General features: G+C 44.0%; 1 protein-coding gene across 1 annotated transcript in view; it reads left to right on the top strand.

The window, feature by feature from the left end:
* Positions 1-2,696: 2,696 nt before the first annotated feature.
* The window catches only part of LOC126985199 (HEAT repeat-containing protein 1-like), a 34,381-nt gene continuing 12,853 nt past the window's right edge, over positions 2,697-24,224 (top strand). Inside the window, exons 1-4 of the mRNA XM_050839756.1 lie at positions 2,697-2,823; positions 3,550-3,699; positions 4,807-4,968; positions 16,121-16,243. Coding sequence (XP_050695713.1) covers positions 2,725-2,823; positions 3,550-3,699; positions 4,807-4,968; positions 16,121-16,243 — 534 coding nt within the window. The 5' untranslated portion in view covers positions 2,697-2,724. The remainder of the gene's footprint in view (positions 2,824-3,549; positions 3,700-4,806; positions 4,969-16,120; positions 16,244-24,224) is intronic.

The following is a 24,224-nucleotide window of genomic DNA, read 5'->3' as shown; positions in this document are numbered from 1 at the left end:
TCCAATCCTTCAAACTACCAGGGGGCTTCATGGTGCAGTGGTTAGCACACTCGCCTCACAATCGAGAGAGCTTGGGTTCGATTCCCGGGCGGAGTGGAAAAATTTGGGTGGCTTTTCCCAGCAGTGAATGGGTACCAGGTATTAATCGGGGGTTGTGTCCTGTCTCCTGGGATCTGTTCCCTTCTCCTATAATTCCTTCCCCCTCCTGTCTCTCTCCGGCATATGACCACAGATGTTGCGCCAACTAAACAAAACTTTCCAACTTTCCTTCAAACTACCGCCCTATAGCTTTACTTTCCTGTATCTAAAGCTTTTGAATCAATCCTTAACCAAACCTTTCCACATCTGACCTATCTGATCGCCAGTACAGGTTCTGCAAGGGTTGTTTTACTGGCGATCTTCTTGCTCTTTTAACTGACTCTTGGTCATCCTCTCTTAGCTGTTTTGGTGAAACTTTCTCTGTTGCCCTAGACATATCGAAACCCTTTGATAGGGTCTGGCACAAATCTTTGGTTTTTAAACTGCCCTCTTATGGTTTCTATCCCTCTCTCTGTTCCTTTATCTCCAGTTTCCTTTACGGCCGTTCTGTCTCCACTGTGATAGACGGTCACTGTTCTTCCCCTAAACCTACCAACAGTGGTGTTCCACAGGGCTCTGTCCTATCACCCACTCTCTTCCTGTTATTCATCAATCCTATCCACTCATACGCTGATGACTCCACTCTGCATTATTCAACTTCTTTCAACAGAAGACCCTCTCAACAGTATTTACAAGACTCCAGGCTGGAGGCTGCAGAATGCTTAACCTCAGACCTTGCTATCATTTCTGATTGGGGTAAAAGGAACCTTGTGTCCTTCAATGCCTCAAAAACCCTATTTCTCCACCTATCAACTCAACACAATCTTCCAAACACCTATCCCCTACTCTTCGATAACACTCAGCTGTCACCTTCTTCAACACTAAATATCTTCGGTCTATCCTTAGCTCAAAATCTCAACTGGAAACTTCACATCTCTCTCGTTAAATCAGCTTCCTCGAGGTTGGGCGTTCTGTATCGTCACCGCACAAATGCTTTCCATTTACAGGGGCTTTGTCCACCTTCGTATGGAGTATGCATCTCACGTTTGGGGGGGCTCCACTCACACAGCTCTTCTGGACAGAGTGGAGTCTAAGGCTCTTTGTCTCATCAGCTCTCCTCCTCTTACTGATAGTCTTCTACCTCCTAAATTCCGCCACCATGTTGCTTCTCTATCTTCTATCGATATTTTCACGCTGACTGCTCTTTTGAACCTGCTAACTGCATGCCTACCCCCCTCCCGCGGCCCCGCTGCACTCGACTGTCCACTCTAGCTCATCCCTATACTGTCCAAACCCCTTATGCAAGAGTTAACCAGTATCTTCACTCTTTCATCCCTTACACTGGTAAACTCTGGAACAACCTTCCTTCATCTGTATTTCCTCCTGCCTATAACTTGACCTCTTTCAAGGAGAGTGTATCAAGACACCTCTCCACCCAAAACTGACCTCTGTCTTGGCTACTCTATACTATCTTCTGTTGTGGGAGCGGCAAGTAGCGGGCTTTTTTTCTACACTTTTTGTTGCCCTTGAGTCGACTCTTGTTGTAAAAAAAAAAATGTGTCATGGACACCAAATGTTGCATTACCTGAAGGCATGACCCAGACCTAAGGGCAGTGTACAGGTCAGTAACATGTTGCTGTTGTTGTTCTTGTTATTTTTGTTGTTGAGGGTCAGTGACAATCTGGGAGGCCCTATTTACTCTGGCAATGCCTGTGACAGTGAGCGATGCTGGCACTAATGGCAGCCATTTTTATTGTTCTAGTGTTGGTGTTGGTTATGGTTCGTGGTTGGTCTGGTTCATAAATGCATGTCAAAGTTGTAGTTAACTGTTGTAGTGTACTGGTGCAGGAAGTTGGGAGCAGCGGGGCGAAGGAGAGGGGAGGCATGCAGTTAGCAACTTCAGAAGAGCAGTCAAAAGTGCAGTACTGTCTCCAGGATTGCATGTTTCAAGTTTGTGATTCACCGAGTTTGCGATAGACTGAAATTGCGATATGACTCGAAAGGAAAAGGAAAAGGCTGTTAAAACCGTGTTTTTTCACACCTTGTTGTGATCCTTGACTCCCATTCTCGCTCTTACCCACCCCCTGGGCCTTTCCATTGGCCTCAGAAAGTATGGTGAGTGGGATCCGGGCAGTCAGGCGCATGTGTGCGAGCAGCCCCAACCGCGCGGCTGATGATGGCGATGGTGGTGATGAGTGTCGGCGGCGTGGCCCCCGCATTGGCGCCACCCAAACAACATTTTCGCTGGGGCCCGCGTGTGTGTAGCTGTGCCCATTGTGGGCCCAGGCTCCTCAATATACCAATTCTCACTTTCCACATGTTGCATGGGACCCCTTTCCTTTCTTCCATCTCTTCCTTTTCAAAAAGAAGAGGTGGAAGAAAAGAAAGGGGTCCCGTGCAACATGTGGAAAACAAGAATCGGCAAATTGAGAAGCCCAAACCCACAACAAACACAGCCACACACACACACGGACCCCGACAAAAACACCGTTCAGGCGGCGCCGATGCAAAGGCCACGCCGCCAACACTCATCACCACCATCACCATCATCAGCCGCCCGTCAGCTGCTCAGGCCCAGCGCCGGGCCGGGGCCATCTGCACACATGCACTTGGCCACCCTGATGGGTGGCCAGGCGCAAGATATCGATGGTTCTCAATTTTCCCCATAAGAATAATGGTTCAAAGTTTGCGATATCAACGTTTGCGACCCGCAACATCAACCTATTTATCGCAAACTTGGAGACAGTACTGTACTTGCCCAGCCCCAACAGGCACTGGCACACTCTTCCCCAGCAACCCCCAGCACAACAACTCCTTGGACTGTCTTGACTCAACTTGCCCACTCAGTCCTCCCAACCAGTGGAAATATTTTCACTAGTTCCACAGCTTTGGTTGTTAGTTATGAAGTTCAGGACTATTTTTATCCTGTTGCTAGACTTAAAATTGCTAGTTAGAAAAATGCTTATCATGGCACCTCAGTGTACAAGGAAAAGCATATAAGGAACTTTGAAAGAATAGTAAAATGAAACTATATTGGCACCAAACTTAGGACAATTATCATATCAGGAGAGATTTGGTATTTTGAAATTGACTTAGTTGGAAGGCAGAAGTTACCAACAATGTTTATGGCAGTGAGGGGACTAGAAAATGTGGAGGATTTTTAGGCTTAGATAATGGAAGACCAAGAGGTCATCAGTACACTAGATGGGGTAATGATGTCCAGAAATTTAGTTTCCCATGTAGCAGAAGAACTGATGTTTGGGAGGAATTGGGTGAGGAGGCAGTGCAGCCAAGGAACATGCATGACTTTAAAACTAAGCTGGATAGAAGGATATGTGAGGCAGACCAACTCTAATCCTGTTTACTACAACCAGATGAACCTCTAGACACAAGCACACACAAGACCTCTAGACTTAGTCTCAGAATAATGAGTGCATGCAGTTAAATTATTTTACTATATTTTCTCACCAGGTGTTTGGAGAAGGCAAAGAAGCAGCAGAGCGTACATGCAAACTTTTGGAGGCCCTTCTGAACACACTCACCAAAGTGTTCAAACATGACTCAGTGGGCTTCGTCACACCAGAAAGATTTGAGCTTCTGTCTGCTCCTCTAACTGACCTGGTGGGTATATGTGTGTATTTTTACTCAGATTTGTTAAGGATTAATTCCCGCTTGTTATATCCTCTCTTAAACTAGTTTGTTATATTTTTCCTGAAAACTATGAATGTTTTTGACACTGTGAAGGAATGTGACCAGGCATTGTAAGATGGAGGTAATGTGCCAGACCAATTCCCTCTTTAGGCCCGGTATCCCTCAACTTCATGGGGGCAGACGAGATATAAACCACAGGGAAAGTTTAACATTTAATCGCCTCCTCACTTAACACACACACAAGTCTTGCCTGTCGCCGTAGGTGTGTAGCGATACCATCCACTGAATAGGGCGATGCGGGAGAATGGTAACAATCCCAGCGTTGAGTTACGAGGCATTGACGAGGAGTCCCAGATGGAAGGGCCCAGGAGCCACAAGCTAAGTGGTGACACGGCAGTGAGGTGGGGCCGTGACGTCCTGGATGGAGAGGCCCAGGTGGCACAAGTTAGGTGGTGTCGCGGCAGTGAGGCGGGGCCGTGAGGTCCTGCAAAGGAGGGGAAAAAGATTGACGGGAAGAGATGTGGAGCAGTCAGGCAGCACGCGCTGTGACTGTGACTTGGAATTTGAGTGAGAGCCACGGCAGCCGACTGCGAATGTTCTTCTTGTCTCTATTTATAAATTTTGGCTATATGATCATTCTGATAGTGAGGATAATTAATTTTGTAACTTACTGAATACAAAAATGTACAGAGAGAGAGAGAGAGAGAGAGAGAGAGAGAGAGAGAGAGAGAGAGAGAGAGAGAGAGAGAGAGAGATCGTCCCAAAAACCAACCCAACCGCCATGAGATTTTCCCCTCGGAAAAAAATCCTACCTGGAAACTCTGCGCTTGTTTGGCCACAAACTGCGTCATAGATGGTTTTACCCGCATGATTTGAACATACGGTTCTGAAACCATACCACGTCATAGGAAACCACGCCTTACGAATCCACGTCATACGCGACTTGACTGTATACAATTTAAAAATCCGCAATACAGTGAGACCGCGATATAGCTAGAGATTACTGTATGTGTGTATGTATTTCCCATCTCTGCATAAAGAGAAAAGACCAAGTCAAATAGTGTTCCTTCTCCCCAGCTGGACAACGAGGTGGGGGGTGTCATCCTATACAAGAGGCGGGTACGTGCTCACCTAACGCCGTGCCTGACGCAGCTGGCTGTGGCGGGGGGCGATGACTCCCTATGGCGAGGACTGGCCTGCCAGGTGCTACAGAGGCTCAAGGCGGAGGACAGGCCACAGGTAAGGCTGTGTGGTGCTGGGTGCAGTGTTTGCTGTTGTGTGGTGTCAGATTTGCAGTTGTGTTTTTGTGTTGCTTAGTGTTTTGTCCTGGTATAGTGTTGTGTTGTGTTGTTTTTTAGGGATACAAGGTCATGTTATGTCGAAGGGCATGGCATCACATGCTTGGCAGTTTATATTTTTTCTTTTTATAGTTAGATGTTTATGTAGTGGGTATTGTTGTATTATTATTATTATTATTTTTTTTTTTTATTTATTTTTTAATTTTTTTTTTTTACGTCGCGGCCTATAGCGCCGGTAGGCTTTTTCCCGGTGGGTCCTGATGGTCGGCCCAGCCCGTTCTGGCGCAGGCGAGTGTTTATAGTGGCGCCATCTTGCATTGGCTCATGCTGCCCTCCCGGAGCTCATATTTAATCCTAGAATCTAGAGTCCAGGTTGATAGGTGGTCTTCTGGACAGCATGTGGGTAGTTTTAAGCCACTCGGCGGCGGCTGAAAAATCCCAGCTTGGTGGCACCGGGCAGGGATTGAACTCGCGTCCTCCTGAACGCGGTGGTGTTACTCTGTCGATTCAGCCACCGCCTCCCCAAATGCTGAAACATATCTACGGGTAACTCATTTTTTGTGAGTTTAATTTTCGTAAATTTGTTTTAACGCCATTAAAAGCCAGCATATATCATAAATTACACAATTTCTTCAGATTAACATGAGGTGATCTAAATCAAAATTCATGGCAGGAGTTTAGGCCTCTGAGTGGTCGCCAGATTCCAAGTGATTTTCCCGTTTCCTGCCCTGAATTGGCAGTTTGGGGCTATTTCTATGGGCAGGTTCTGCTGTAAGTGCTACGGAAGAGAAGGCAATGCTGGTCTGCACCGAATGGTTGAAATTGATTGATGGTCAGACCCCAGCACGGGGTGTTCTCTTATCTTGTTAATCAAGTAGTGAGCTAAGCAGCTTTGCCAGTCCATTTTATGAGTCTCTTGGTGGTCCATCTTCCACTGCTCCTCACTCCTCAGCCACTGCCGTCGTCTGTTTTTTTACATACACCCTTAGGTACCCACACTCGTACCCACAACCACAGTTGCCCATAGCCCCAATGGTTGGACACCGCCTTTAAGGCAGCACGCATGACGCCGACGGTAGGTAGACGTGACCCGTACATGTCAAAGGAGCGCGAAATTTGTGGCGGTAATGCGCAAAAGTCGTGATGGTAAGAATATAGGACTAAGCACTAAACTCGAGGATCGCGAAACTCGGATGGTGCAAAACTCGAGAGGGTACTGTAGTTTGTTAAGTCCATTTCCTTTAGTCTTTCCTCGTATGTCAATCCCTCCAGCTCTGGAACCATTTTTGTTGCCATCCTTTGTATTCTTTCTAGTTTCTTTATGTGTTTCTTCTTATGAGGAGACCACACTGCCTCCACATATTCCAACTTTGGTCTGATCATAGTGGTAATTATTTTTTTCATCATATCCTTATCCATGTGTGTGTGACAAAGATGGAAAATGCAAGAGAGAGAGAGAAGAGAGAGAGAGAGAGAGAGAGAGAGAGAGAGAGAGAGAGAGAGAGAGAGAGAGAGAGAGCTGTCCTCAGGGGCTAACCTCGCACTCTCATCAGAAGAAATTTTGGGGCCGATAAGACGGGGATGAGGAGGGGCGGGGAAGGCAGGTACGGGTAGAGTGAGGTGGCTGTGGGCGATGAATTGGTATAAATTTGAAAAGATTAGAAAAACAGAGCCCAGCTCAGGTGTTCGAGTGACAACGGCCCAGACTGTTCCAGAACTTTGAGATCGGCCTTATGAGGAGAGACTCAATAGCATGGGGCTCACAACCCTGGAGAGAAGAAGAGAAAGGGGGGATCTGATAGCAGTGTACAGGGTGGCGAACAGAGTGGAGCATTTGAACAGAGAGGATCTGTGTATGTGGAACGAGAGAGGAACAAGAGGACATGGAAAGAAGTTGAGGGCGACCACGTGTAGGAGAGATGTGAAAAAGTTTAGCTTCCCAAACAGAAGCATTGAGCTATGGAATAGACTGGAAGAGGAGGTGGTCTGTGCAAGAAACATTCATGATTTTAAGGAAAAGTTGGATGAGTGGATATGGAGACGGGACAGTGCGAGCGTAGCTCTTTTCCGTATGTCACAACTAGGTAAATACAACCAGGTAAATACATGTTCTTTCAAGCACATCAACACACACACACACACACAGCGGTATCATCAGTCAAGCTCTTCCCTCTTCGTCGAAGCGTCACTTAGAGAGTGTGTTTCCATTAAGAGGTAGCCTCTTATCAAACGCTATTTTCTCTTCCCCCTTCCAAGCTATCTTTCCATGTAGTGTTGGTACTATTGCAAATCAAACAAACGTTGAAAACCGAAACATTAATGCATTTTAGGTACATTTCTATAATGGAAAATATTGTGTGGCAAATACTTATGTAAGCATGCAGTGCTTGATACAGTGACACACTATATATATATATATATATATATATATATATATATATATATATATATATATATATATATATATATATATATATATATATATATATATATATATATATATATATATCAGAAAATTTACATTGATGTGTTTAATTGGTTGGTACCCGTGGCGATGTTTGTTTCGCTCTCAGCTCGTCCCGTCACCTGTGGGCGGAGCTTAGGAGACCTCCTTAGAATCAACTGATTTTCTTTTCTTTATTCTTCTGTTCCATGAGACATCTCTTTCTCCCTTCGTTATTTCTCCTTTGTAAATATATTTTTAACTAGCTTTAAAGCTCCTATCAGTGGGTGGGAAATGGTATCATCTATGTTGCTGAGCTTTGCTTAAGCTCCACCCACAGATGACGTCACGAGTTTGGAGATTGGCTGTGGGAAGCCCAGCATGAGTACCACATACCACCACATACCACCACATACTCATACAGACTTGGGAAACATGCGCCTGTCAGTCCGTCACTTTAAAATTTATCCCAGCAATCTTCATGGTTATGGTTCGAAGTGCCAGCCTTACAGAAGCTCAAAAAAGAGAACTGTTGTGAATAGTTGAGACTGAAGAGCGGGGCGTGCTGGTTGAGAGGTGTGTTTCAGTGTTGGCTTAAATTACCATAGCAACCGTGAAGTCTTGAATAAACAGAAAAAAGTAATGTTTCTCGCATTGTATGACTTTTTATTTAAGGCCTAGAAAATTTAAATTGTTCTTATACCCAATTAATAGTACAGCAACATGGAATGTATGGAATGACAATGTATGGAGGAAGGATAGGAAGGGTAAAGGTGGTGGAGGAGTGATGATAATGACGAGGAAGGAGTTATTAGTGAAGTCGTTAGTATATGGAGAAGGAAAGGCAGAAATAGTGAGTGTTAATCTGGAGAACAAAACCAGAGAAATGATGACAATAATAGCAACCTATGTACCACCAAGAACAAACTCATGGAGTAAAGAAGAATATGAGACCATGATTGAAGATACCATTCAGAGTTTGAGAAGGTTACTCAAAGCAAACAAAAGAATCTTGTTAGTTGGAGACTTCAACTGTAAGGAATTAAATTGGGAAACATTTGAAAGTGGAGGTAGTGAAACGGCATGGGGGAAAGATCTAAGATTGACTATAGAAAGCTTGATGATGCAGTGGGTGACGGAGAACACAAGATACAGGAATGATGATGAACCGGCGAGACTGGACCTGGTGCTAACAAAGGGAATGCACTTGTTAGATGAATTAAGATACGTGTGTCCCCTGGGAAAGAGCAATCACGTGATAATAGAGATGGAAATGGAGGAGGAAGGCACTGAGGGGGACGAATCATATAAAAGAAACAGGAGAAACTATAGGAAGGCGGACATAGAAAATCTTAAGAAATATTATGAAGAGCTAGACTGGGAAAAGTTTAAGAGAACAAGGGAGGTGCAGGAAAAGTACGATATTTTTATGGAAGCGTATGGAACAGGTGTCATGAAATGTGTCCCATTGTATAAACCCAAAGAAAGAGGAAAGAAGGATTGATTTAATGCAAAATGTGAAGCTGCAAAGGAAAAAAAGAGACAAAGTGTGGAAGAGAGTGAAAAGAAATAAGAATCAAATAAGATTTTAAGATAGCAAGAAATTAATACATGAAAATAAAGAGAGAAGAAGAGAAAGGATATGAAAAGGATATTGTTGAAAAGTGCAAGGAAGAACCTAAACTGTTTTATGGATTCATAAATGGAAAAATCAACCAGGGGAAAAAATAGAAAGACTGAAATAAGAAAATTGAAGATCCTAAAGACATGACTGAGCTGCTAAACAAGAGGTTCCTGCAAGTTTTTACAAAAAAAATCACAATTCAGTGAACCACAAGATGACAAGATAAATGCTCAAATGGATGAAGTCATAGTAACCAAAGAGGAGATAAGGTAACTCGATTTACGCGAGTTTGGTTTACGCATTTTTTTAAATAACACTGGATCCAAAATCCAAATAAATGTTTAATTTACACTTTTTATTCACTTATACGCTACTCAACAATAGGGGTGCACAGGTACCTGTACCAGTACCGGTACTAACGGTACCAGCTATACGGTATGGTACCGGTACCAATACTAGCCAGTCGCTCATGGTGTCCCTCATTCCTTCCTCACACGAGTGAGGCTGAGACTGAGTGCCTGAGTGGATATCTCGGTGATATGGATATTCTCTCTCTCTCTCTACTGAATGAATATTTATTTTTCGATAGAAACCTACCTCTTGTTTGATTTACATTGTTTTTGATTTACGCGACCTCTTCAAGGACACAATACTCGCGTAAATCGAGAGTTACCTGTATATAAAATAATGGAGGAGCTGGAGGAGAGGAAAGCAATAGGACCAGATGGAGTCTCAGGTTTTATACTGAAAAAATGCAGAAATCAGCTGGTTGGATCGGTATATGATATCATAATGTGCTCAATAACAACTGGTAAAGTACCAAAGGAGTGGCGGAGAGCTGAAGTGGTCCATATATATAAGAGCAGGAAAAGGAAGAACCTTTGAACTACAGACCAGTATCATTGACCAGTATAGTTTGTAAAATATGCAAGAAAGTGATAAAGAAACAATGGACAAATTTCTAGATGAACACAATATACAGTACAGTCAAGTCACGTATGACATGGATTCGTAAGACGTGGTTTCCTATGACGCGGTGTGGTTTCAGAATCATATGTTCAGATCACGCGGGTAAAACCATCTATGACGCGGTTCGTGGTCTCCCCTGGCCAAACGAGCGCAGAGTTGCCAGGTTGGATTTTTTTTCCCAAGGGGGAAAATCTCATGGTGGCAGTTGGGTTAGTTTTTTGGGAGGATTTCTATCCCATCTCTCTCTCTCTCTCTCCCCACACATTTTTGTATTCAGTAAGTTACAAATTATCCTCACTATCAGAATAGCCAAAATTTATAGATGTAGACAAGAAGAACGTTCGCAGTCGGCTGCCGTGGCCCTCAAAATTCCACGTCACAGTCATGCACTCCCCGACCACTCCGCATCTCTTCCCGTCAATCTTTTCACCCTCCTTTCCTCCTTTTTTCATGTAAAGTGGACCTGTCCCAACTGTCTATTCTTGCAGACAAAAAAGAAAGCAATCTGGCTAAACAGTTTACTAAAATCTACAGCAGGCCGCTGCTGCACATCAGCCTGCTGGCAAACTGGCTTTTAAAAATCTAAATTGGTGTTCCCAGATCCTTTCCTTTCTTTTGTCTTTCTCGCTGTCCAGTCCGAAAGGGAAGAAATCAGAAAACACGGTGTATAAAGAAACTAACGGGAGAGAGAGAGAGAGATCTTTGAAAGTGGTTGGTCACCACTACTTATTGCATTAATATGCGTGCCAAGTAATAGTTTTGTTGATTTCGGGTTGGCGGGGAAAGTAAATGGTTGGGTGGGATTGGGCAGTTTTTGGATGGAATGTGGCGGCGGTACGGTGGGTTCTCAGTCCCGACCTGACGAGTACGCGTCTAGTTAACCCCCCGGCCCCCGCATGGCAAGGAGTCGGCTCGCTTACCACGCACGTGCTGCACAATGGCTTGCAAGATTCGCCTACTAACGTACAAGCATATGTACTGAGTCAAGAAATGGATGTTGGCAGTGGCCGACTGGATAAGGTGGTGAGCATGGGGGTCGGACTGAACAATATCAACAGGCAGATGATGCCTACCGGTGCACTCAGGTTAGAACGAACAAAAGAAAAAAAATAGGTGTGGTGGGGCAAAATGGCAATGGCCAGAACCAAATTGTATTTTCTCCATAGGTCTGGTTATTTCTACGACGCGGTTTCCTATGGCGCGGCCGTTGCTCAGAACCAATTAACCGCGCCATACTCGACTCGACTGTAATTACAGAAAAACAGTATGGTTTTAGAAAAGGGCATTCATGTGTAACAAACTTACTGAGCTTTTACTCAAGAGTGACAGACATAACACAGGAGAGGGATGGCTGGGCGGATTGCGTGTATCTGGACCTGAAAAAGGCTTTTGAAAAAGTTTCACATACAAGACTATTATGGAAGCTGAAAAATAAAGGAGGATTGAAAGGAAAATGAAAAACTGGATGGAAAGTTATTTAACCCATAGCGTACCTCCCTATGTGATATAAAGGTGGCCCCCAGTACTGTACTGGGAGTAAAAAAAATTATTGGCTAAATCCCTTCAAACTGACCCCAGTAACGAAGAAAATAGGTTCATTCCACTGGTGTGGTAGTGGTGTCATCTGCCATCTGGTATCATGAGACATCCCATCCTTATTTTCGCATCGTGGAACCCAAAATTTACTATCATAGAGTGACTAAGTGAAGCATCTAAGTGTAAAAAAGTACCAATGAGGACCTAAAAAGCAATTCAAAGCAGAACAGGTCACAAGAAGAAGAAGGAGTGATTGTTGATATCCTCGTTATATAGTATATACATACATGCATCGTCATTTGCTTGTGTAATAAAGTAAATAAACTTGGGTGGCACAAATCCCAACAAGCAGTCGATGAATAACATGGTACGTACTGTGTCAAAATTCATGTATATATTCAGATAGGATGTCTCATGACATCACACCGGCTTGGCTCGCGGCTCACCCTTGTGCGTACGAAAATGGTTCCGTAATTCAATACTTGGTAACCATGATAGTGTGTGTGTGTGTGTGTGTGTGTGTGTGTGTGTGTGTGTGTGTGTGACTGGCTCAAGGTCACTACTCGGCTGACCTCACTATGATAATCAGACGTTTTCACTTTGTTCGGACTTGATTTCGTTGGGTTTCCCTTTCTTCCCAGTGGGTCGGCGTCACCCCTGGGGCCATATTGGCCTGGGAGAGGCTAGGCTGACTCACAAGTCGATGCTCTGTATCCGTATGAGCATCTAGATGCGCACAGGAGCGTCCTTTCAATTGCGATTAATTACGGTAATTTGCAAACGCGTCTGACGCGTCAACGGTATATAATTGCAAATCGCTTTTAACGTGTGAGATGCATCAATGGTACTTTACGGGTTAAGGGGAAGAGAGATGAGAACAGTAGTAAAGGACATGAAATTGGAATGGAGAATTGTAGATAGTGGAGTGCCTCAAGGATCAGTATTGGCACCAATACTTTTCCTAGTGCAGTACCCTCTCGAGTTTCGTGCTATCCGAGTTTTGCGATCCTCGAGTTACGCACTCAATCCTAAATTCTTACCATCCCGACCTTCACGCATTATTGCCCCAAGTTTCACGTTGCTTTGACATGCACGAGTTACATGCGATTGCTTGAGGCGGTGTCACACTGGCTGTTTTCCTCCAACTGTTGGGGTTATTGCCAGCTGAGGTTGCCCGTGTGCCCAACTGGGAGCGAGTTGTTGGTTGTCCCTTCAGATGAAAAACGGTTGGGGATACGAGTTACCGCGCGGCTGTGTGTAAACAAACAGACGACGGCAGTGGCTGAGGAGTGCGGAGCAGTGGAAAATGGCCAACCAAGAAACTCATAAAGTAGACTGGCAGAGCTGCTTTGTTTACTATTTAATCGATACAGGGTGACTGCTTTGTTTATGTTGTGAATACAGACAAACGACCTTGGCTGTGTTTGATGCACACCCGGAAAAGTTGGGAGTTGTCGGTCGCCCCCTATCGCTAACGCGGTTGAAGGAAAAAGGCCCAGTGTAACACCAGCAGCTTAAAGGCGTGCTCACACAAGCTAGTTTCTCGGGAATTTCCCACTGAAATTCTCTCGACAATTTTCTGCCTCGAATTTATCTTCAAGTTTGGTCACACGGAGGACTGTTGCATTCTGGTATATCAGCTGAAAAGCAAAACAAACAATGGATCCAGACATTGCAGAGTTTGTTTGCTTTGTGGTGTTTCCTGAAGAAAAGAAAAAAAATAAAAGAAAGCATTTGTTGGTTCCTGAGTGGTTAGCCCGGAAACAAAGGGAGAGTGTGTTACAGCTTGAAGAAGAGGGTATCAGCTGATCGGTTTAGTACCTATGTTTTTTTTTTTTCCAGTACCACAATGAGTTCCACGAAGCTAGATAAGCTTGGAGTAATTAGGTTGAGCAGGTCTTGGACTTGAATCTTGCCCAAGCATAGCCACTCCATTACCATGCCTTGTACTGTTAATTAAATGCCATGAGAACGTAGCATTGAAGACCAAGACATGATAATGGAGTGGCTACACTTGGGCAAGACTCAAATCCAAGACATGCTCAACCTGGTTACTCCAAGCTTATCTAGCTTCGAGGAACTCATTGTGGTACTGGAAAAAAACACTCAGATAGCTGATACAGGTAACTCTCGATTTACGCGAGTTTGGTTTACGCGTTTTTTTAAATAACGCGGGGTCCAAAATCCAAATAAATGTTTAATGTAGGCGTTTTTTCCACTTATACGCGATATTTTATGGAGTGGCCACCAGATGTCTCACGCAACTGGACTCACACGGCCACACAGCTGAGCTCAGTTCTTCTCGCGCGCCACTTGAACAACAACACAGTACCTACGCCGCCACGCTACTCAACAATAGGGGTGGGCAGGTACCGGTACTAACGGTACCAGCAATACGGTACGTTACCGGTACCAGACTGCTCGGTACCGGTACCAATACTAGCCAGCCCTCATGGTGTCCCTCATTTCTTCCTCACACGAGAGAGGCTGAGAATGAGTGCCCGAGTGGATATCTCGGCTCTGGTGACACGCGGCATGCAGCTGTTTGTTGTGTGGGTGTGGGTTGTAAACAATGCAAATGGCGGCCGGGCTGGGATTGCGTGAAATAACTCCTCGTAAAAGACTCATGATGTACAGTTTCTGATATCATATTCACCCCATTATTCTCACTAATATTAACAATTAATAATGAACACATGGACATTTTTTTCCAATATGATTTTTTATGTAGCTTGTACTGCTCCTTAGTCATACAATCTTAAGCCACCTGTGACATCAAGATCAAGTTCATACAAATGGCGCCCAACGGAAAAACGGGATAACAGCAAGGCATGGACGATCTTCCACCGATTTAGTCTTTGTATAGTAGTTATTAGATCGCCCTGTATTCTATGGTAACATATTATAGGAGAGCTACGGACTATGAAGGATTATAAACAATAATAAAGGTAAGTTTGCCGTTGTTGTTAGATAAGACGAAAAACAGACCCTTAGAAACATCCCAAAGAAGAAAAAAATCAATAAAAATTTGTACATTCAGCGTATAACGCGCAGGGCTAAACTTATAGGCATTTTTTATGTAAAAAAAAATGCGCGCTATACGCCGAAAATTACGGTATTTATTTTTCGACAGAAACCTACCTCTTGTTTGATTTACATTGTTTTTGAATTACGCGACCTCTTCAAGAACGCAACACTCGCGTAAATCGAGAGTTACCTGTACCCTCTTCTTCTTCTTGTGACCACAACTTACCGACCTCACAAGGAAATAACCGACATGCTGCTGACTTGAGTTTCTGACTAGAATTTCGATGAGTTTCCCGTGAAATGCAGCCGACTTGGAATCTCTGTACAAAATTCTTGAGAAACTAGCAGCTGGGTGACTGTGTTCACACATGCTGGGGTGAGATTCACAGAGATGCATGCCAATGGCCCGTGGTAAAAGGTACGAACTAATGATTTAACTATCAACGTTGGCTTATTCACAAAACTTCCGTTTTGTCATAGTTAGAGGCTGCTGATTGGATGAGCGCCGTCGATGGCGTCATTGGACTCGGCCAGTCACAAGCGTGTATTCAAAACTGTCAGTCAATTGTAAGGCAGCCAGCTGCCTTCAGCTGCGGCTTCAAAACGTCCCGTTTTCTCTTCACATTTTCTGCCTTTTTACACGGTACGTATTTTGAGATAACAAGGGAGTAACGTGGGGAAAAAAGTCAGTTTCTCCACAGGCCGGAACAAATAAGCGCGTTTTCAGTGTTTTCAATACCCCGAGTTTTGTGATCCACGAGTTTAGCCCTATACCTGCGGAATGAAGCGTTTAAAACTCGGAAGGGTACTGTAGTTTTATATTTTTATTAAATATATCTTGCCAAATTATAGGTGTGTCTTATACTTCAGTGTGTCTTATATGGCAGGAAATATGGTAACTATCAACGTTCACTTCAGATTCACAAAACTTTTGCTTTGTCATAGTTAGAGGCCGCTGATTGGGTGAGCCCATCAATGATGTAATCGGACTCAGTGAATCACAAGGGTGTTTTCAGAACTCATCCAATTGTAAGGCAGCCACCTTCAGCTGCAGCTTCAAAAGAGTAAAGTGGGAAAAAAAGTCAGCTTCTTCATGGGCAGGAACAAATAAGAACTTTCTCTCTGTTTTCAATACCTCGAGTTTCACGATCCTCGAGTTTAGCGCTATAGCTTCGGAACAAACCAAGCGCGAAACTAGGGAGGGTATTGTAGATCTGTAATGCTACCTCACTGTTACATAAAGATATTAATGGTTGAATTGATGAATCATAATTTATTACAAGTTTCTGTAGTACCTACCTTGTGTTAAGTCAAGGTTCTGCTGTAGTATAGTAATATCACTTAGTATTTCCAATCTTGCCCTCAATACCAATGCCTTCATTACCCCCACCATCACGGCCTCATTACTATTCACTGCGTAAATGCTGCTAGCACGTTCAGAACAGAAATAAGCTCATTACTGTACCTGATGTCTTCCCCTGCTATTCCTCACAGGTTGTGTTGGGGGCCTTGGAGGTGTTCCAGAGCCTGGTGGAGACGCCAAGAGGACTTCCTGAGGCCACTTTGGCAGATGCCATTCCACCTATCTCGGAGGTTCTGGAGTCTACCAACCAGGAAGTGGAGTCGCCACTAACTTTGTTTGGAAAAATGGAGGACATTTTAGGAGACCAGTTGAGGGCATATCTCAATTATTAGTTTATGAAATATGTCTGAGTATAAGTACTCCATTATCTGACATATTTGAGAGCAAAATTAGGGGATCATTTTCAAAGCTCGAATCAAAATTGTAACCCCTACATCCTGGGGGCGTCGGAGAACATTGCCAAACACATCACCTTAACCCTATATTTCCCATGAATATTTAAGTAAAGAAAATGAAATTTCTGACATCAGCATCAAGTACAAAGAATTTTCCCATAAAATATCTCGGAAAACATCAGCCATGAAGACATAAGAAAAGGGATTGACCCTCTGAATGCTTACAAAAGACACTTGAGGAATTAGTTGTACTGTTTACACAAAGGCGTAGTGCAGGGTTGCAAAGTTTAGTTTTATGGATGGTTTATACTGTGTTGCTACTAACTTATCACCTCTAAACTCATCAGTAGTTGTTGTTAGGCTTGTTGCCCCTGGAGAGCCTGAACTAGTTCCTGAGAGGTAAGGTAATATGTGAGGTTTTAGTAAGGTAAATATCATTGTGAGACAACACAGGAAGAAGAGGTGATAACAGTTACTGCCCGTGAAACCCACAGAAGCTGATCAAAGGTAAAACTTGCCAAGCTCTTTGTCAGCTTTTTTAACATCTCAGAGCTGATGCATTTAAGGTAGTTTTGCAGTAATTTTACTATTTTCTTCTTTTAGTCCTGGTGATCATTACTTTCCTAAGTTATTTTATTTCTTTCAAAATATCTACACTGACACCTCATATGTAACCATTATTGAATTGGCAGTCATCATCATGCCCAATGTGCCTGCAGGAGCTCCAAGTCATTGTATGTAAACATGGTGGCAGGTCTTTTGTAACAATCCCTCCGGTAAGGTAAAGTATTTGATTTGGGAACCACTGGATGCAGTACCTGTAACATTCCTGCACAACAAGGAACTAAAGCAATGCATGAGATTTCCATAAATCATCATAAGATAAAGAAAAAAGCTGGTCACAACACAATTTCTTCCTGTGAAACCCACAAAAGAACATGTTTGAAGGTAAAATTGAACTGAAGACTTTGTTGTACTTGAAGCTGTTGATAATATCAGTTCACTGGTCTTTGGGAAGAATGACAAAGGAATAAGATTGCTGGAGCTGCAGCTTCCCAGTGACTCCAGATTTTAGGGTCATCTTATGCTGAGAATGTACCTCTAAACTCTTATCTTGAATGTTAATTTCTGGGGTCATCTTATACACCATTAGTCTTATTCACCATAAAATGTCATGATTATAATAAATTTTTTCACCCTGATTTGTGTTTTATTAACAATGCTTCTATACCAATTTTTCCATCAAATCTGCTGGTAGTCATAGACATTGCAATCTGTACACGCAGGGCAGAGTTGGGAGCATTTTTATTGGTTCTGCAGCCTTTCTCTTGATGTTCACTCCCTTCCCCTCCCATCTTCCTCCTAGCATCTGACCTGCTGCATGTGGCATGGGATGAAGACAGGACCACTCATGGAGGTAGGATAGAGAAGGCGCCATCATGTGAGAAAAGCAAAATCACTTAAAGCACTGGCAACCATTCTGTGATTAGCGTGCAACAGGTTGATGCAATGGTCGGCAACCTGCGGCTCTGGAGCCGATGTCGCGTGATATATAGTCCATCCGTGAAATAGTATCGCCCAGGCTGGAGTAGGTAGGAAGACACCTACCGAACGGGTGCAAGCCACTCCCGGTGAGGTATATATGGGAGGTGAGAAGGGAGCTGAAGCCCTCCAAAGACCCTTCCCATGTCCTCACTAACCGTTTCCCTATTGTCTCACCAACACCGGAGAGTAGTTCAGCATGCTCTCTAAAGACAGATCTTCTCTCTATCCACACCACTACATTCACACAACATATACACCTTTTCCCAAAATTCAAATTTCAAACTGGCGCACCTTCACCTTGCCTCGGAGTCCTCGCCTGGGGGGGGGGACAACAAATTCCCCCAGGGAGGACTCACCTTCTGGCTGCCGACCCGAGAGGTGTCTTGATAACTCCTCGAACCTCTTTCTTCTCAATTTCTGCAACAATCGCGGTCTTCATTCTAATTTCCATTCTGTGGAACACCATCTCTCCTCCTCTAAACCTCACCTTCTCTTCCTCACCAAAACACAGGTTTCTGAGGCTGCTGACAGCAATCTCTACTCTGTTCCCTCCTAATATCTCTATCCTAAATTTCAATCCAAAGCTGGATGTTGCGCCTACGTGCGCAACGACATCACTTGCTCTTGTGCCCACGACCTTGATTCTTCAGAATTTTCCACCATCTGGCTAAGACTTCATTGTCATTCTATTACTAAAGACATCTGTGCTGTTTATCTCTCACCTAACTCTACTAACTATGTAAAATTCTTTGACTACTTAACTCTAAAGTGGAGCACATCTTGACCCACTCTCCCTTCACTGAAATCTCCATCCTAGGAGATTTCAATGTTCACCACCAGCTTTGGCTTTCATCCTCTTTCACTGACCAGCCTGGTAAACAAGCCTACAACTTTGCTATCCTCAACGATCTAGAGCAGTTGGTCCAGCACCCTACACGTATTCCCGACCGTCTTGGAGACATGCCCAACATTCTAGACCTCTTCCTTACCTCAAACCCTTCTGCTTATTCTGTCAAACTGTTCTCTCTGTTGGGCTCCATCGATCACAATCTTATTTCTGTATCCTGTCCTATCGCTCCTGTACACCCTCTGGACTCACCGAAGAGGCGATGCTTCTGGCATTTTGCTTCAGCTCGGTGGGACGACCTGAGGATGTACTTTTCCGATTTCCCGTGGAATGATTATTGATTCCAGGATAGAGACCCCTCTGTGTGTGCTCTGTGCATCACAGAGGTGATTGTCTCTGGAATGGAGGCATACATTCCACGTACTTTCTCTAGTCCTCACGCTAAAAAGCCTTGGTTTAATCATAATCACGCTTGTTCTCATGCTGTCAATGATAGAGAGGCAGCTCACAAAAGGTACCAGAGCCTTCGAACTAATGCTAACTATGAACTTTACATTTCTGCCCGGAATCGTGCCAAATCTATTCTCCGACTAACCAAAAACTTTTTCATTAACCCTTAGAGTACGGGCGGCGATATATTTCTCTGGATGCTGTGCACGGGGAAAATTTAGACATTTAAGAGGTGGAAATGGTGTCTTTCTTCTTTGCAATAATTGTATATTCATCTAGTATATATGGTGGTGTAATGAAACTTCTCTCCTAATAATAATAAAAAAGTTATGACAGCTGAAAATATTGTTCATTTTCTCGTGGCCGTGACACGTCGCGTGGAAGCACCCCACTTGCTCTCTCTCTCTCTCTCTCTCTCTCTCCCCCCCTACTTGCCCCTCCCTCCTCTGTCAGTGTCACTACCATAGCAGTCATCAGAGTCACTGTCACTTTGATTCGCCTGCGCTCTACTTCCGCCCGGAGCAGAGGAACTGCTTGATGCGTCACGAGACATGACAGATGTATTCTGAACAAAAGTGGAAAATGATCTGTGGCCTTCAGCAGGGCACGCACTGGAGACGAATGAGTGTGTACGGATGTCAGATGCCTCCACCATTTTTCTGAGTCAAGAACTGGCGGTATATCTGAAACGTAGGGAGCGTAGAGCGTGATGATTATATATATGATCCCCGCACGGGTGGGGCGTGTGGTAGCGCACTTATATATATACGATTGCCGTAATGTAAGGGTTAATAGAAAATGCCAAAACCTTGCTTTCTCTAACTCTTCCCATAACTTCTGGCATCTAGTCAAAAACATCTTCTCCAACTTCACTTCTTCATCTTTTCCTCCATTCCTCAGTCCTGACGGCAACACTGCCGTCTCATCTATCTCTAAGGCTGAACTCTTCTCAAGCTTTTTCTAAAAACTCCACTCTGGACGATTCTGGGCATATTCCTCCTACTCATCCCCCCTCTGACTCTTTTATGCCTATTATAAAGATTCTTCAAAATGATGTTTTCTGTGCCCTCTCTAGCCTCAATCCTCAGAAGGCTTATGGACCTGATGGAGTGCCTCCTATTGTCCTTAAAAACTATGCTTCCGTGCTGTCACCCTGCCTGGTCAAACTCTTTCGCCTCTGCCTGTCAACATCTACCTTTCCTTCCTGCTGGAAGTATGCCTTCATACAGCCTGTGCCTAAGAAGGGTGACCGTTCCAATCCCTCAAACTACCGTCCTATAGCTTTACTTTCTTGTCTATCTAAAGCTTTTGAATCAATCCTTAACCGGAAGATTCAAGAGCACCTTTCCACTTCTGACCTTCTATCTGATCGCCAGTATGGGTTCCGCAAGGGACGTTCTACTGGCGATGTCCTTGCCTTCCTAACTGACTCTTGATCATCCTCTCTTAGCCATTTCAGTGCAACCATAGCTATTGCGCTGGACATACCAAAAGCTTTTGATAGGGTCTGGCACAAATCTTTTCTTTCCAAACTACCCTCCTATAGTACCTTTATCTTCAGTTTCCTTTCTGACCGTTCTATTTCTGCCGTGGTAGACGGTCACTGTTCTTCCCCTAAACCTATTAACAGTGGTGTCCCACAGGGTTCTGTCCTATCTCCCACTCTCTTTCTGTTGTTCAATGATGATCTTCTTTCCAAAACGAACTGTCCTATCCATTCTTACGCCGATGACTCCACTCGGCATTACTCAACTTCTTTTAATAGAAGACCCACCCTACAGGAACGATTCAAGGCTGGAGGCAACAGAACGCTTAGCCTCAGACCTTACTATTATTTCCGAATGGGGCAAGAGGAACCTGGTGTCCTTAAACACCTCAAAAACACAGTTTCTCCACCTATCCACTCAACACAATCTTCCAAACAACTATCCCCTATTCTTTGACAACACTCAGCTATCACCTTCAACACTAAACATCCTCGGTCTATCCTTAACTCAAAATCTCAACTGGAAACTTCATATCTCATCTCTTACTAAATCAGCTTCCTCAAGGCTGGGAGTTCTGTACCATCTCTGCCAGTTCTTCTCCCCCGCACAGTTGCTATCCATTTACAGGGGCCTTGTCTGCCCTCGTATGGAGTATGCATCTCACGTGTGGGGGGGGGTCCACTCACACAGCTCTCCTTGACAGAGTGGAGTCAAAGGCTCTTCGTCTCATCAGCTCTCCTCCTCATACTGATAATCTTCTACCTCTCAAATTTCGCCGCCATGTTGCCTCTCTTTCTATCTTCTATCAATATTTTCATGCTGACTGCTCTTCTGAACTTGCTAACTGCATGCCTCCTGCAGCCCTGCTGCACACGACTTTCTACTCATGCACATCCCTATACTGTCCAAACCCCTTATGCAAGAGTCAACCAGCATCTTCACTCTTTCATCCCACACGCTGGTAAACTCTGGAACAATCTTCCTTCATCTGTATTTCCTTCAGCCTACGACTTGAACTCTTTCAAGAGGAGGGTATCAGGACACCTCTCCTCCCGAAATTGACCTCTCTTTTTGGATACTCCATTGACCTCTATTCAGGAGCAATAAGTAGCAGGCTTTTTTTTTTAATATTTTTCTTTACGCCCTTGAACTGTCTCTTTAGCCGTTAAAAAAAGGCTGCTACTGCGTATGTGCGGCCCCGCCGCTGGGAGCTGGGCACACTATATCACGCCTTAAGGCGTAATAAAAGTCATCCGTGATATAGTATGTCCTTTACAAATACTGTGGTTTTGTTGCATACGAACAGGAAGGAGGTCAGAGATACTCAACTCAGAAGACAGGCCGGCGTCCTTGTTTATTCCGACTCGAAACACGACAACAGGCGCCAAAAGACAGACAAACGAGACGCGGCAAGCGTATTCTATCCCTTCAACAGGGGAATACCCAACATTCCTTCCCCTATTTTTTCTACATGAAGCAGAGAAAATAATAAAAAAACATAACTATGACATCCAGATATAAACTTAAGATTACAGGAGCTACAGTAAGACACCTTTAGAGATTGAGTCGATCCGGAGGTTTCAGCACTCTTCCGGATCGTCTCAGTACAGGAGTCTGGGGTACTGGTACCTTTTCATGGGTTTCTGGAATTGTCACGGTCTGCCCTGTTACATTGTGGTCCTGGAACTCGATTACTTCCCCTGATCCACGGTCATAACTATCTCCAGAACCCACTGGTCAACTTGAATCACCCCCCTGTACAGGAACACTACTGTCTCTAGGTGGTAAATTAGTACTGCCAGCACCCTCAGACTTCTCTTGACCAGCTGTAACCAGGTATCTATGCATGATTTGGTCTGCATGCCTCTTCCATAACATGTTACCAAAATCCTGAACCCCAACCTTGTAATTTCTTAATCCTAACACTTCCACAACTTCCCCTTTCACCCATTCATCTCCTTTACTATAGTTTCTTACAAAAACTGCATCACCTATTTTAAAAAGTTTACTTTCATCATGAAAAACTTGATGGCTCAGTTGAACTAAAACCCTGTCTTTAGATGTATTAGTCTTGACTGACTCAATGGTTGTCTTAAAGTTTCTGTTAAACATCACTTCTGCTGGCGACCTGCCAGTTGCAGAGTGAACTGTCTTCCTCTGATTATATAAAAATCTACAGAGTCTAGTGCTTAGACTACCTTTTTGGAACTTCCTCAACCCTTCTTTCAAGGACCTTACTGATCTCTCTGCCAGTCCATTAGATGCAGGACTATATGGGGCCGGAGTTACATGTTTAACACCATTTTTCTGAAGAAACTGCTGCATTTCTTGTGATACAAAACAAGAAGCATTGTCTGAGACAACTATATCAGGCAAACCGTAGTTACAGAAGGACTTCCTGAGCAACTCAATGGTAGCAGCAGAGGTTATACTGTTTGTCACATGAACATCCAGAAATTTTGAAAAGGCTTCTACAATCACAAGGAAATACTTATTCTCAAGGGGACCTGCATAATCTATATGTAACCTTGACCATGGCATACCTGCACTGGGCCAGGCAAGGACTGGACTGGCTGATGTACTATAATTCTTGAAACAAATGTCACAACATTTGGTAACCTCTTCAATATCTTGATCCATCTTGGGCCACCATACCCAGTTCCTTGCCTCAGCTTTCATAGCATTTATGCCATTATGTCCAATGTGCAAATGCTCGAGTACCTGGCAACGCAGATCCACTGGCACCAGCACCCTATTCCGGTAAAGAATGACATCATTGTGCAGGCTCAGATCCGCTTTCACAGATGCATAATCTACTAACAGGTTCTCAACCTCATTAGTCCACCCAAATTTCAGACAGCTACTCAGCTGACTAAGTACTGGGTCCCTCTTGGTCAGTTTTCTCACAGTATGGAAAAGATGTCTTCAAAATTCAGTGACTCTACTAATTTTACATATTCAGCAGGGTTGGCCGACTCAAAATCATCCCTAATGGGTAGCCTGCTCAGGGCGTCAGCCACAACATTGTCCTTCCCTGCCTTGTGAACAAGATCATAATCATATTGGGATAGCAACAAAGCCCACCTCTGTATTCTTGAATTTGCATTGTGGGAAACAGGCCTTCCCTTACCAAACAGTCCTATTAAGGGCTTATGGTCTGTCCTGGCTAGAAAAGGTCTCCCAAGCAAGAAATACCTAAACCTTTTAAGTGCAAACACTAGAGCTAACCCTTCTCTGTCAATCTGAGAGTAATTCTTTTCAGCTGGTGACAATCTTTTGCTAGCAAAATACACTGGTCTTTCAATGCCCTGCTTGTCTTGCAGAAGAACACAGCCCACACCTGCAGGGGATGCATCCACTTCTACAATTAAGGGAGATTCTCCGTCAAAGCTTGTTAACAGCGTTGAGTTCCTCAAATAAATCTTATGTCCTGAAAAACCCCTCCTCTACTGCAGTCCATTTGAATTTTACTCCTTTCTTAAGAGATCATACAGAGGTGCCAGTTTAGAAG

This window comes from Eriocheir sinensis, chromosome 59, assembly GCF_024679095.1.
Source record: "Eriocheir sinensis breed Jianghai 21 chromosome 59, ASM2467909v1, whole genome shotgun sequence".
Lineage (NCBI taxonomy): Eukaryota > Metazoa > Arthropoda > Malacostraca > Decapoda > Varunidae > Eriocheir > Eriocheir sinensis.
Note: the sequence above shows the minus strand (reverse complement) of the source record. Positions and strands in the feature narration are given on the sequence as shown.